General features: G+C 36.4%; 1 protein-coding gene across 2 annotated transcripts in view; it reads right to left on the bottom strand.

The window, feature by feature from the left end:
• The window catches only part of LOC109234191 (zinc finger protein ZOP1), an 11,110-nt gene extending 2,961 nt beyond the window's left edge, over positions 1 to 8,149 (bottom strand). Inside the window, exons 1-2 of one of the 2 annotated variants that reach the window (XM_019400183.1) lie at positions 7,844 to 8,149; positions 377 to 577 (exon numbers count right to left, since the gene is read on the bottom strand). In XM_019400183.1, the coding sequence (XP_019255728.1) occupies positions 377 to 577; positions 7,844 to 7,852 (210 nt within the window). In that variant the 5' untranslated portion in view covers positions 7,853 to 8,149. Of the gene's footprint in view, positions 1 to 376; positions 578 to 6,070; positions 6,375 to 7,843 lie in introns of those variants that run through there. The other variant, XM_019400108.1, reaches the window with a different exon arrangement.

Below are 15,891 nucleotides of genomic sequence, written 5' to 3'. Positions count from 1 at the left end.
CCCCCCCCAATCTCACACACACAGAGGAGAGAGAGAAAGAGAGAGTTTCTTTTAACATTTTTTAAAACTGTAAGTGAATACACAAACTGCAATGTTAACTGGTCTGTGCATACAAAAGAGTAAATCTGCTTTCCAGGTATAGATGAAAAGCCTTCAGGTTTAGATAAATACAACACACACACAAAAAGACAAAGTAAAAACATTTACATATGCTGCACATAACCATTTTATCTTATTTTGGAAGGTAAATACTAACATCAATTTTTTCCATTCGAAGCCCCAGATATGCCATCCTTTGGTACCAGAAAACTGAAATCCCTGGTCAAAAATGTTTAACCTCATATGTTAACATATATTCCAATATGATAGCACTTACTGCTTCAATTTGCTCCAGTGCACGGGCTGCTTCTTTTAAATCTTTATCTTTTGCAGCTTTCTCTTGTCGCATCGTGTTGAGCCTATTGGCAACATTTTCCTTGTGACGTGTCCCAAGGTCATGATTCCTAATGCTCGTAGGATTATTTGATATGAAGATTTTGCAGAAATCGCACCATTTATTTCCTTGGCTAACCCAAAACTGTACAATGAGAAAAATAAGAATTAGCTAAAATTATATTTGCAAATTAATCACAAGAAACTGAACATCAGTATAATTATCTTAGGCTTCGTTAATCTGAAGTGGCAGGAAAAGGAAGTAGGAATCAAAGTTCAGTAAGTAAGCAGGTTAGGGAAACAGGAAATATGCACGATACTTTGGAAGAAGGCTTGATATTCTGAAATAGCACAAAACACATTATTAAAAAGGCAATTCTTAACTAAATCAGAAACAAAAGCAACCCAAATAAAAGATGATTGAGGAAACAAAATACTTTGTAATGGATGCAATGAAACTGTTGTAGGAATTCAAATTCCAAATGTTCGTAACTAAATATGACTATAGGAATGCCAGAAATTTCACTAATAGCTAATTTGCCAAATTTTTAAAACAAAAAAAGGGGAGTATGGCTTTTGATTTGTACAGGAAAAGAAAAAGAAAAAAAAGCAAGCCCGTGACCCCACAAATTAATCCAAACACTAAAGATACATTGCTCTATCACTAAATAAATGTGTCCAGCATAACTCCAAAAAAACAGTGAAATGTGAAACAAAGTAGAAACGAAAAATAAAAATGATGAGTTTAAATCTAGGGCCAAGTAAGCCAATAGAGAATATTAAACACCATAAGCAATACAGATGATATGAGACATGTGGGCGGATACATTGACACATTACACTTAACAAATGTACCATGAAAGAAGCATGAAGGAGGAATCACTATAAGCAACCCCTGAGAAAGATAATCATTTGTGGTAACATTCCAAATCGAGATCATAAATTGAAAACTTGCACAAATTTGACAGTGCTTTGCTCTGGGTTCTTTGAAAGACTTTTACATTATTTGACCTGTCTTGGAACTAAAGGTGCATAACAAACTCGAATAGTAACCTCAGTCATGACACCTTAGCCATTTTTCTAATGTTTCTCTAACATAATTACAAAAGCATAAGTCATAACTCTAAACCAAGTCATGTACCCAAGATTACCAACCCAGAAACTCGAGAATATCTGTTTGCAAAATTGAGTCCATCTCAGTAGTGAGCAAAATTGAGTAAGTTCGTCAATCAGTGATACGATTTAAATTGGAAGTGCCACATTTTCATTCTTTGCATTTTGATTCCTTTAGTTTCTCTAATTACACAGTTGCACATTACTATTTTAATAGTTTAAGTTAGACCTGTATCTTTGTTAGGGCTTCTTTATATTCTGCTTTGTATCCATTTGAAGGTATGAATGAAAACCTTGTCTTTATTTTTACTTTACATTTCTTAGCTTCGCAGTAGAATGTCTTCCTTTCTCCTTCAATTCTCAAGCTTTTGTAACAGTGGTATCAGAGCATCGATTCTCTGACCTCTAGGGCAATGGAGATGGATCTATTTCTCTCACCAACCCACGAGCTAAGCATCCATGGCTGAATGCTATAGTGAATGCTCCAGCTACTGCACCAAGTCCCAGACTTGCAAATCTTCCCCATGATTTCAACTATGCACCCTACCAAGGTCCTAATTCTTCAGGTTATTGTAATAGTGGGTATGGAGCTTACTATATGGGGTATCAGCAGCAATTCAAACCAACAAACCCTCTATACATCTCTAATTTCAGTCCACATCAATCTTGGCAAGCTGGGAGTTCCCCATCGGTCCCTTATATCTACCCGCCGTCAGAGTTTGCCACTGCCGTTCCTAATTTTTGGACTTCAGGCGGGGTTCCGAAAGGAGCTGCGACTATGGGTTCCGTCGCAGACACAAGAATGATAGGAATCAACTGTAGATTTGAACACCCCAGTCCTTCTGTGTCGTTTCAATGTCAACAGTTTCTTGTCAGCACTTCTATTTCTGATTTCTCTCCAAAAGACCTCTGGATTGATGAGGTGAATCCCACTGTTATCCACAGTAACACCAGCTTCAACGAAGAAAGACCAAGCAGAACTTGTGTCGCCGAAAGTTGTAATGATGCAATTTCAGAAGTCTCGCGGGAAACAATATTATTATCCTCCTCTATTGTTAATGTTCATCATCCACACCTCACCAACAGTTCTCCTATCTGCGAATTTGGAGCGGATACTATCTCTTCTCAGGAGGTTTGTGTCCCTAGAACTTCTATCTTAGATGTCGTCGTTGCAAACAACAAGGATACTAATAGTATGAATTTGGATTTGGAGGTTGACTTAGAAGAACATGGAGCTGATAAGGAAGAGAACAGGTTGTTTGTCTGCCCCTCACCCCTTGATGTCAATACGCGCAAGATGTTTGATGAAATGTCAGTTAATGAAATAGGGGAGCCTTTTGATGAATCAGTTTCTCCTAAAATGAATTGAGATTAAAGAAATGGTGCAGAAGCTTGCCTTGCAAATGACTAGCCTAAGCTCGAGGCAAGATAGACAAGCTCAACGATTATCTTCTCAACTGAGGGAAATTAAATATTCATGGGAAACTACGACGAATTTGGATGACCGCACCTATCTTATCATGGAGGAGGTCAAGAAGAGGGAGACTGAAGAAAGAAACTGTCCCTTGACCTGTGAGAAGCCTGGGCCACTAGTTACTATGGTGAACAATAAGGATAGCTGTCACATAATTCATGCTCCAACAGCTGCAGAGACCGCTACAGGTGGAGTATTTGATGTTGAATTTGGTGAAGTTACAGAAGACCATGAACTTGCTGTGGCACGTCGAGTTTCAATGGTCGAGGAAGATCTTTCAACTATTAGAACTGGGGCTAAGGAAATGGATGCAAGAAAGCATAAAGAAGTGGAACCTGTTGCGACATTAGTTGATTCACAGAATATTCTCATGGGCAAGGATGAAGTAAAAGTTGCAGCGGAAGAGACTGTTAAAGTGGAAACGGATATGGGAACTGAGTTAGCAGATATATGTGAAGGGCCAGCAGCAACTAAGAATGATGTGGGTGGCAACACCTATTTCAAAGTTCAAGAGGTTGGGAAGTACATTGAAGAGAGTAGCATCCAATTGATCAATGAGAGGCCTGAGGCAATCAATATTGTGTTGAACGACAATGTTAGCAGTCACATTATTCATGTTCCTGCAGCTGTAGCTACTGCTGTAGGTGCTGAAAAGAATCATCATGTCATGCAAGATCCTATCACTACTTGACCAGTGGGGTGGAGTTAAAGGGCATAGATAAGAAGATTGACAAGTTGGTTGAAGAGGTTGAGTTTGCAGATGCAAGCCCTGTTCGGGATCATAGCCAACTGCTAGAGCATGTATTTGTTGATCCTAGAAGCTGCAGAATTGACCCTGATCCAAGGCACAAAGATACTCAATATTCTCTTATGGTTAATAATGCAGTGCGCAGAACTGGAGTCTATGGGAAGGACAAAATTTGTGATCTGAACTTCAAAAGAAAGGTTGTTGAACTATGGAGTAAGTCCTTGATGGTGGATTACAATCTCAAGGCCTCCTTGTCCTTAGGTCTGATCTTTACTACAACAATTATGAATGAGAAAAATGTAGCTGAGTTAATCGTATCGCAATCTCAGGTTCTAATTTCTACTGGAAAGATGAATTTTATTATAGTAGAGGCCTGCTCACCTACATGGGTGAAGGCTGATGCTACAGATTGTACTCATGAAACTGTTAGGAATTCTCTTGACATAGATCCTCCAAAGACCTTTCTCCTAGCTGCTGTAGTAACTGTGATGCTCAATTATTTCATTCAATTCTGTCAGAACAAGAATATGATCTATTTGGTCAAGGAGGTACGATAGTGATTGATGTGAGTTCAGGAGCATCCAATTACATCAGTATAGATGCAGTGACAGTGCTATCAATTGAAATCAATAAGTTATTTTATCTTTTATTTTCCTTTTTCGTTTCCTGGTTTGAGCTCCTTTCAATCCTAAATTCTCTCTGTTCGTATGAACTTTGTCCTCCCAAATGTGAAGGGAGTCATGAAGGATATTTTTGGGATTCTAGAATTACTTATATAGTTGCTTGCTTTATTTGTCTTATTGGGAGTGTTATGTTCCTTTGGAAGCACCAGAAACTCAAGAATATTATGAAAGGAATCACCATATCAAAGTGGACATCATTCCATAGTATTGGTTTAAGTGAATTTGAAAGACATGATGGCTTAGATGAAACTAACGTAACTAGAAATGGAGCTTCAGGAAGGGTGTACAAAGCTTTCAGCTGTCTTGTGCCTTTGGCCCAAAGTCTTACATGGTCGGTTGGAGTTTTTAGTTCCAAGGGAGTTCTACTCGATCTTTTTGACACCTGGAAAAAGATGAAGAACATCAGGCTCTATGTTAGGATGTTTGTCCCTGTGGATAGCTATGAGGAACTTAGTTCACAGAGAACTCAGGTGTGCAAAATCTTGCAAGTTGAAGGTAAGACTACTATTGTGATGAGCCATCATGTTATGTTGCTAGTTCAAAGGGAACCATGGCTGCTGTCCAATACCACACTAGCTTCTGACTCTGACCAAACACCATATATGCGCTTAGAGGAAACAGCTATGCAGAATCGAGTTGCTAGTGTGATTCCTACAACTGAAAAATCACAACTGTATTGTGAAAATGGTGGCGAAATAATGCGAATTGTTGTTCCCTCTTTCACTGTGTGTTTCATTGGCCTATGCCTCATAAACAGATAAAATTAAGTGGAGACTGCTTGGTACACTCCATTTTATTCATGTGCATCTTGATGACTTTGTGTTGGATGTCAGATTTCAGTTTTTTGCTCTCGTAGCAGAGCAGTCTGCTTTCCATCAGCTTAGATCAGTTGAGCAACTCTGTTGTATCATTGTGCTTTGGCAAAGAAGTGGCTGTTTTGTTAATGCGATACAAATTGTCATTCAATCAATTCCAAAGAACACCAAATCTATTGGCTCAAGGGTGGAGTTCCTTCTGAAGTTGTTTGAGAGCAAACTTTGTGAGAAATCTTGTTTCCCATTTGATGCTGATACATTGTTGAAGGGACGTGCTATTCCAGACAGGACAGCAGTATGGTTGATGTCTATTACTGCTAAAATTCAAGATTTCCTAGTTTTAGGGAGATATCTTATAATTAGTGATCCTGGTGGTAATGACCCTTGAGGACAAGGGTGATTTGAAGGGAAGGGATCTGATACGATTTAAATTGGAAGTACCACATTTTCATTCTTTGCATTTGATTCCTTTAGTTTCTCTAATTACACAGTTGCCCCATTACTATTTTAATAGTTTAAGTTAGACCCGTATCTTTGTTAGGGCTTCTTTATATTCTGCTTTGTATCGATTTGAAGGTATGAATGAAAACTTGTGTTTACTTTTACTTTAGTTTTCTTAGCTTAGCAGTAGAATTTCTTCCTTTCTCCTTCAATTCTCCGGCTTTTGTAACAATCAGGAGTACATAAAAGGTATCCATAATCAGTAATTCCGATCATCTACTAACAATTTATATGAATTTGGAATGAAACAGAAAAAGGATATCTAGAAGCTGCATGTAAAATTGCAAGAGTAGCAAAGTCATACCTCAGTCATGGCTGCAACGGATATACAAATGGATTGAATGCCAAGAGAACGGGAAGGAACGGAGATTCCCAGGCTCAAATTTGTTTCCCTATTCAAAATCAACGGCCTTTTCTTCTAAACCCTACTCTTGAACAAAAGCGGTAAAATTATTGAGGATCTCGTCCCCAAAATTATTTTCTTTACAAAACTCGGATCGCGCCGGCCCGGTCCGTTTTGAGAAATTGTTTAGTGCGTGTGAGAGAGAAACTGACACAACTAGTCTCTTATTTTTGGGGTTGATTAAAAATAATCCTTGAAAAATGCACATGAGCAGTTGTCTTTGATGGGATTAGCTGCCGAAAAGCATATATGCCGCTTAATTGAAAATTATTGTACTTATTTCTCCTTCACTTTTCCTAATTTGTACCTCATAAAAAGTCTTTAATTATAAGATTTTAGAGGGTGTTTGGATTGGCTTAAAAGCCGGTCAAACCAGCTTAAAAGTACTGTTTAGCTTGATTTGGTGTTTGGCAAACACCAAAAGTGCTTAAAAGCACTTGACTTTTAAGTCAAAATAAGCCAAAAGTTGGGCCATCCCAACTTATTGCTTTTTAGCTTAATAGCTTTTTTTGTTTGACCAAATAATTTACTCCTTTGTCCCTTATACTTTATATATGTCTGCTGTTTTCTTCTTGTGAATAGCACGGTCTAGCCAGTTTTCAGACTGGTCATTCAAAATAGCCAGCGTTTACCAAGTCAATGAAAATAGCCACTATTTAGCTGCAACAGAGACCGGTACCACCCGATAACTATACTGGAGTTACGGTGCACCTGTGTATGAACTTCCAGCATATATGCTGGAACTCCAACACGTGGAGTTCCAGCATAATATGCTGGAGTTCCAGTATATTATACTAGAGTATTTTTTCGATTTTGAAGAGTGTTTTCGTTCAGATTTATCTTTACATGAAAAGTGGCTAAATTTCGATTACTTTTGGAACTGTGGCTATTTTTGAATGACCACTTATAAATCTAGCTATTTTTGAATTTCTCCCAAAAATATTTGTACCAAGTATAAAAACCTCTCAAGTCCTTTCCAAAATAAGAACTTGAGAAATGTAATTTTTAGCCGCTTTCAAAAACAATAGCCAATAAAATGTAAATTTTTGTATATATGTAGATATTATAGACTTTTTGGCTAATGAATGTAATTAGTTTCACCGGATCTGGCCAATATATATTTGGCCAAAAAGCTTTTGATTAGGTTGAAACCCAGCATGTACCCAATTGATCATAAAGACTCAAAGTTTTGGAAACCTTGGACAAACTTATACTAGTAACAAAGACTTGGTCAAAAACTATAACTTAAGTAACAGCTCTTCTTGTAGTTTAGCTTCTCTTCATTTATGGGTGTGTATGCAAATTTAATATCTTCGTCTTGACTCATGCCACTAAAAAAGTAAGGTACTCCTAATAAATTGCAACTCTATAAGGAAGCTAAGCTGGAAGTTCCTTTGACACCTCCCCCTCCAAAAAGGAGAAATAATACGACAAGCCTAAAGACCAAGCAGCACGAAATAGTAAAGCAAATGCAAAATATAAATTTACAAATTGANGTAGAATTTCTTCCTTTCTCCTTCAATTCTCCGGCTTTTGTAACAATCAGGAGTACATAAAAGGTATCCATAATCAGTAATTCCGATCATCTACTAACAATTTATATGAATTTGGAATGAAACAGAAAAAGGATATCTAGAAGCTGCATGTAAAATTGCAAGAGTAGCAAAGTCATACCTCAGTCATGGCTGCAACGGATATACAAATGGATTGAATGCCAAGAGAACGGGAAGGAACGGAGATTCCCAGGCTCAAATTTGTTTCCCTATTCAAAATCAACGGCCTTTTCTTCTAAACCCTACTCTTGAACAAAAGCGGTAAAATTATTGAGGATCTCGTCCCCAAAATTATTTTCTTTACAAAACTCGGATCGCGCCGGCCCGGTCCGTTTTGAGAAATTGTTTAGTGCGTGTGAGAGAGAAACTGACACAACTAGTCTCTTATTTTTGGGGTTGATTAAAAATAATCCTTGAAAAATGCACATGAGCAGTTGTCTTTGATGGGATTAGCTGCCGAAAAGCATATATGCCGCTTAATTGAAAATTATTGTACTTATTTCTCCTTCACTTTTCCTAATTTGTACCTCATAAAAAGTCTTTAATTATAAGATTTTAGAGGGTGTTTGGATTGGCTTAAAAGCCGGTCAAACCAGCTTAAAAGTACTGTTTAGCTTGATTTGGTGTTTGGCAAACACCAAAAGTGCTTAAAAGCACTTGACTTTTAAGTCAAAATAAGCCAAAAGTTGGGCCATCCCAACTTATTGCTTTTTAGCTTAATAGCTTTTTTTGTTTGACCAAATAATTTACTCCTTTGTCCCTTATACTTTATATATGTCTGCTGTTTTCTTCTTGTGAAATAGCACGGTCTAGCCAGTTTTCAGACTGGTCATTCAAAAATAGCCAGCGTTTACCAAGTCAATGAAAAATAGCCACTATTTTGCTGCAACAGAGACCGGTCCACCATAATATACTGGAGTTCGGTGCACCTGTGTATGAACTTCCAGCATATTATGCTGGAACTCCAACACACGGAAAGTTCCAGCATAATATACTGGAGATTCGAGCACTTGTGTATGAACTTCCAGCATATTATACTGGACCGGTATACCAGTATATTATACTGGAGTTCTAGTGTACTTATGCTGGAACTCCATCATATTATGCTGGAGTTCCAGCATACCTATCCTGGAACTCCAGTATAATATGCTGGAGTTCAAGTATACTTATGCTGGAACTCCAGCATAATATACTGGCGTATTTTTCGGGTTTTGAGCAGTGTTTTCGCTCAGATTTTATCTTTACATGAAAAGTGGCTAAATTTTGATTACTTTTGAAACTGGACTATTTTTGAACGACCACTTGTAAATCTGGCTATTTTTGAATTTCTCCCCTTCTTCTTTCCTCCACCTTCAATCCATATCTGCCATCCTTTATCTTTCTTCTTTATATTTCATCACTACGATTTCTTATGATATTGCTTATGATTTCTTCTGCCTTATGAAGACGTTTATAATGTGTCTCCGCTAAACCTAGATCATGTTGTCAAATTTCTATCATGTAAATTATTATTTAATTTCTTTGCATCGAGTAGTCGATTATGATTTCTATGAAGGCCCTTCGCCGATTCATTTTTGTTTTCATCTTCGTTACGAAGGAAAGATGCTTTTTAGTAAGAAATGGGTATAATGCCAAGAAATCTTTTAGTCTCTTATTTGTTATGATAACTTTTTACATACAAAGTTCAATCATTGTTAATTATTCCTATATATTATTTTGATGAATAATTTATATTTATTGAATTGAGTAGACACATAAATTAACTGTATTTAAATCAATACAAAATTAAAAATCTTGTTTTGTGTTAACTGCTCGAATGGGCATTTAACTCATTCTGACAGAAATGTGCTTATAAGCACTTGTTTACCAAACACTTCAATAACTTTTTTCAGCTTCATCACTTTTATCCAAACACTTAACTGCTTATTTATAAAACAAGCTCCNGTGGAGATAGAGAATAGGGTGGAGAAGGTTGGAGAAGAGTTTTGGAAAATATTTTCCCTTCTTTTAATAGGGAAAACATTTTCCTCCAATTGAAGGAAAATGAGTTCATCGGAAAGTTGTTTTCCAAGACATTTAAACCAACCAAACATAGAAAAATTGAAAAATATTTTCGTTCATACCAAACACACCCCAGATTCGATGGCTTTTTCAAACAAAAAATTGCTCACATGCTTTCCACGAGTCAATTCAGCCAAAGATAACGGTATATGTATGTTTTAACAAGGAGTAACAAAGAGCATAGTGCTCATTTTATTAAACATAATAATAAAAGTGGAAAAGGTCCAATAATATCCCTAAACTATGATATATAGCTCACTTTTGTCCTCCGTTAGTAAACTGGGCCAGAAATATCCCCCCTCCCCCCCCCCCCCCGGCAAAATGGGCCACTAATGCCTTCAACCAAACGGCCCTCCACTCAAGCCTTCATATTAAGCATTTTATAGCATACATGGCATCCACATAAGCTATTCTCTCTTCTTATACCGATATTCACCCATTCCCAAAACCCTAATTGTCATTGTTCCCCAATTTTAAAAATCTCCATTTTCCCTTCAAAATTTCTGCTCAAATTTTTGCTCAATGTCTGATTTATCTGTGAATGCGCATGAAATTCAATATGCAAGAAGGTGTCATTGCGGATTGATTGCTTTATATTTGATAGCTTGGTCAAACGCCAATGCTGGGAGAAGGTTCTACAAATGTCCAAGATTCGAGTTAGGTCGTTCTTGATTTTTATTGTTTATGTACAAAAACTACTGCCAAAACTACTGTAATTTCTGATATGGTGTAGGTTAGTTCTTGCGGGTATTTTGAATGAATGGATTGACGAAGAGCTCCCTCGTCGAGCGGTGATGGTGATCAAAGATTTAAAAATTAAACTTGATGTTTCTAAGGTTGAGAGGAACAATTTGAGGAATAAAGTTTACCTCATGGAACAAGCTACGATGGTTTAAATGGGCTCTAAGAACTTGTTTGATGAAATAGAAGATGTTATGACGGTTGAAAGACATACTTTGAAGATGAAACTTGACGAAATGGAGCAATTTCAACTTGTGGAAGCTGGAAAAGCTAGTAATTTAGAGGTCAAAGTGAAGAAGATGAGAAATATCATTTTGGTTTCATGGGCTTTATTATTTGTTTTGGTTGTCATAGGGATGATGAAGTGAATGTATATTGTTTTAATATGTTGTTGTAGTATTTTGGTTTAGTTAAAGGGATGATGAAGTGAATGTATGTTGGTTTAGTATGTTGTAGTATTTTGGTTAAATTATTCCTCCTGTTTCATTGAGTTCGTTGTTGTCATCCTTGATCCATAATTGAATTCCATTCAATGTTCATTCTTTTGAAAGAAAACAAAAATCTCAAGTCAATCTTTTCAGTTAGGTATTCTTGATAAATAATCCAGCCATGGACTTATCAAGCAAAAAAAGCCCATCAATACATCCTCAATGACCAATGATTCTACCAAGCACGAAGAAGAAAAAGATTCACAAAACTAAGAATTAAACCAGCAACAGATTTTCCAGCATTGCTTGTCGACCAAGCTAAGCTGCAAAGTAGAATTGGACTTAACTGGTTTGTTCCTGTTAGCAGACCACAAGCATATCTTGGACCAAAAGTTCCTCTGAGTAGTATAGCCTTTACTGTTGAGCCATCAATGAAAGCAGTAGCTAAATTAGTGAAAGCATAACAACAACACTGTTGTACCATAACAACAGCACTGGTGTGTAACGACCTGAACAAAAACAGCTGCAACTATACAGCTACTATCAAAACAGCTGCAACAAAACAAACACTGTCAAAATAGCTGCAACAAAACAGCACTGATGTGCAAACTAAACCAAACATAATTTACGCAAAATATCACTGTTGTGCAAAGTATCAATTAAAAATATCAAAACAACTGCACTGCTGTGCAAAATATCACCAAACAGCACTGTCCAGTAAAATATCAAAACAAACAGCATTGTTGTAATGTTAGTTTACTGCTACTACAAAATAACAGTGTCCAGCCTTCAAAACATGTTTACAAAACAACAACTAAACCAAACAGCACTGCATTGAATTTTAGTTTACTGCTGCTACAAAACAACACTGTCCAGCCATCAAAACACGTTTACAAAACAACTACTAAATCAAACAGCACTGCTGTAATATTAGTTTTACAATACAAACCAAAACATCAAAACAAAAGGGTTCTGTGAGTTCCCAGATTTGCAATTAAATACAATAACCAAGATTCCTAGATTTGTGAGTTCCCATTGAGTTTCCTACACTTCAACTCCCCAACTTTCTTTTATCTTGCCACTTCCAATTGATTTTCAGTCATAGCTTCTTTGCATTTCCAAGTGAGCTTAGTAGGTGAGTAAGGAAGATCAGTGGGATAATTGACACCAGTATGATCTCCTCTGAAAGAGATGAATCTTGTCCCTGCTGAGGTCAATTGTTGCGGCCTCATCAATAGTCGTGTTTGATCTTCAGAAAGAATCTTAGGCATTAAAGCATGGTCACTTTCATGCTCACTACCATCATCAAAGGGTTCTGTTTGGTGTCTTGGTACTCTTGGATTTAGGCATGAACACAAATTCACTTTCATGTTCACCCTCTTGTGTTGGTTGAGTTGGCTGAGGGGCTGAACAACTAACATCCTCAACATTCCTTCGGCACCAACCTATTAAAAAGAAAAACTTTCTATTAAATAACTGTAATTATATAAAAAGAAAGATAAGTTAAGAAGTAAGTACCTTGCATGTCCTTGAATTATGGTCCAGTTCACCACAAATGCTGCATGTCATTCTAGTTCCCCTTCTTGATGCAGCCCAATCTCCTTGTCTCTTGTTAGCCTCATCCTTCTCCCTATTTCTTTTGACTTTTTGCATTTCAACTGTTTTGGCAAGTGGAGGAGGGTCCATAGCATGTTCTGGTAATACTTTCCAGAACTTTTCACCTCTAACAGGCATCAACTTGGCCCTATATGTCAACAGGTAAGCTTCCTTGATGTGCCACCAACTAATTTCAGTCGTTGAATCCTCTCTCTTGTATTTTAGTGCCCTGATGGCATGAGGGCATGGAATGCCAGTCAACTGCCAGGATCTACAAGTGCATTTTTTCTCTACTAGGTTCACTCTGTGTCTATCACCACCCTCAGAAACCTCATAGCTAGTTTCACCATTGAAATGAACAGTACATAAGTTGGCTACCTTCAAATAAGCAGCATACAACTTCATGCAGTTAGGACTAAACTCATATCCCCGTGTTCTAGCTTCTTCTTCCTTCTCTCTCAACCTGTTCATGACCTTGATTCTAATATCCACCATCTGATTTTTGCACAATGTATCAAAGTAGGACCTACACAAATTCTGTGGTGGATACCTAAGCAACTTCTTGGCAGCATCAACAGACAATTCACCAAGACTCTTTAGTTGATCTTTAAAGTCCTCCTCATAAGTGCTCCAAGCAGACCACCGTAGGTATTTCTTCATCTCTCCTGAAATTTTGATCCTCTTACTCCAGTTGGCTTCAATATGCCTCACACAAAACCTATGATTTAAGAGAGGGAGGACAGTTCTTACTGCTTCCAAGAGGCCCTGCACATGTAAATTTAAATAAAATTAACTATATAATAACTTAAAAATAACTGATATAGTTAGTTAAGCAAAATTGTAAGTTGTACATTTTGCATACCAGACATAAAGGTAATACTGGTTCCATCTTTCAAATTCCATGAGTGTTTCAGCAGCTCCAGAAACCATGTCCATGTCAAGGTGTTTTCCTTGTCAACTACAGCCCAACCCAAGGGATAGAAATGATTCTGACAATCTTGTGCAACAGCCACCAATAATTGCCCCTTGCAATGACCCTTTAAGAAAGTCCCATCTAGTCCAATGAATGGTCTCAACCCTTATTTGAACCCCAACTTCATTGCATTGAAGCATATGTACATTCTAAGAAATCTTCTTTTACCTTCAGTCATGGCATCTTTTGATAAATTGACAACCACATCACTAACAAGATTGATCTCCCTAATCTCATTTACATATGCTTCTAATCTGTTATAGTCATCTAAAAAGCTTTGTTGCAATTGCTGAAGTGCCATCCTCTTAGCCCTTATCAATGTGGAGTTATGTACATTCAATGAAATTGATTTTTCAAATCTAGTTTCATATCCTTTATCTTGTACTTGGGGTTATTCTGTACCTTACTCCTGAAATATTCAGCTAAAGTTTTTGTTTTGGCTCTAGAATTCTCAAATGCATCTTCACAGTTGTGCCTTGTCTTCAATGTTTTTATCTTAAAGCCAGGACCCTTCTTATCTTCAGAGAAGAGGCATACAAAAGGGCAGCCTACTACACATCTATGACTCTTATTTTATCACTTTTTTTAAGCTTCAAAGGTTTGGAATTTGCAATAGCATAGAAGTTCATAATTTTTTTGGCCTCTTCCAAGTCCTTAAATGTCATAGACTTATCAAGCTCTTTGTAGTGACTAAGCTTATCATTAACTTCTTTACCCTCTTGTATCCCAAGTAACTCTAATTCTTCAAAATCATATTCACTAGCATCTGAACCATAATTTGAACTTTTATCACTATCAAATTCACAATCAGTACCTAATTTCACACTGCTCTTCATGGTCCCCCATATTGAAATATCTATAATATAGACACAGAAGAAAACATAGAGGGACCACATGAATAATTTAACAACTTTGACAATAAAATATTAAACATACAATAAATTACTGCATATAATATAGTGGAAAGAATAAAGCACACATTTTAAGAGATAAAGCACATGTTTTGTCGATTTCAAACCACAGTGAAAAGTAAAAAAAAAAAAAAATACTGTCTTTAAGAAGAAATGCACATGGTTATGTCAATTTCAACAACCCAACCCTACCACACTACGATAAAATATGTGAAAAGAACACTTGCAGCCAAAGACGATGTACACTTAGGGCACAAATTGACACCACATAAGGAAACAACAAAGATAACAAACAAAAAGAGTACCAGACCCACATGCAAACACTATACACTAGAAGACAGGATCACAAATACCAGAACATGACAAAACCCTAGAAAATTACAAAATAAAAATTGAATAATTCCTTTGTTCGAGACAGAGAGCCAATAAATAGAAGGAAAAATTACCTGAATATCTTAAGATGATCTTCAATTTGTGTTGTTAAACCTTGCTCGATCTTATCATCCCCTCAACTCTCTAATCGCCATGGAAGAACGGACATGGAAGAACTTGGGTTGTTGTTTGGAAATGGGGTTTGAACCTTGTGATTACCGCCTTAGCGTTTTTAGGTTCGCTTATTTGGATATCGGAGCGGGTTTATGTGGCCCCACTTATGTGGATGCCATGTCACAGCTTATGTGGATGCCATGTAAGCTATAAAATGCTGATATGAAGGCTTGTGTGGAGGTTCGTTACGTTGAAGGCATTAGTGGCCCATTTTGCTAACGGAAGGGATATTTCTTGCCTAATTTACTAACGGAGGACAAAAGTGAGCTATATACCATAGTTTAGGGATATTATTGGAATTTGTGCTACATAACTAAAAGGAAAATACTATTTTTTTTTTTGAAAAAGAAAGTACTCTTTCTACAACATGAAAAAATACTCATTTTGTTAAAATGAGAGAAAATACTTTTTCTACATCTTGAAAAGAAAATACTCATTTTGTTAAAAATGACAGAAAATACTTTTTACTACATTATTTGTTAAAATGAAAGAAAACACTTTCTACATCATAAAAAGAAAGTATTTTTTTCTGTTGAAATAAAAGAAAATACTTTTTACTACATCATTTTGTTGAAATGAAAGAATATAATTTTTCTACATCATATAAAGAAATTACTTATTTTGTTGAAATGAAAGAAAATATTTTGTACTACATCATTTTGTTGAAATTAAAGAATACACTTTTTCTACATCATGAAAAGAAAGTATTTTTTTTGTTGAAATGAAAGAAAATACTTTTTCTACATCATGAAAAAAAAGTACTTTTTTTTTGTTGAAATGAATGATAATAATTTTTTACATTATGAAAAATAAAATACTCATTTTGTTGAAACTAAAAAGAAAGTACTCTATCTACAACATGAAAAGAAAGTACTCTTAATAATTTTTCTATTTAGGGTGGGGGTAGGGCAGG

Source organism: Nicotiana attenuata, chromosome 1, assembly GCF_001879085.1.
Source record: "Nicotiana attenuata strain UT chromosome 1, NIATTr2, whole genome shotgun sequence".
Classification (NCBI taxonomy): domain Eukaryota; kingdom Viridiplantae; phylum Streptophyta; class Magnoliopsida; order Solanales; family Solanaceae; genus Nicotiana; species Nicotiana attenuata.
The sequence above is the reverse complement of the archived record's forward strand: the minus strand, read 5'-3'. Positions and strand labels throughout refer to the sequence as shown.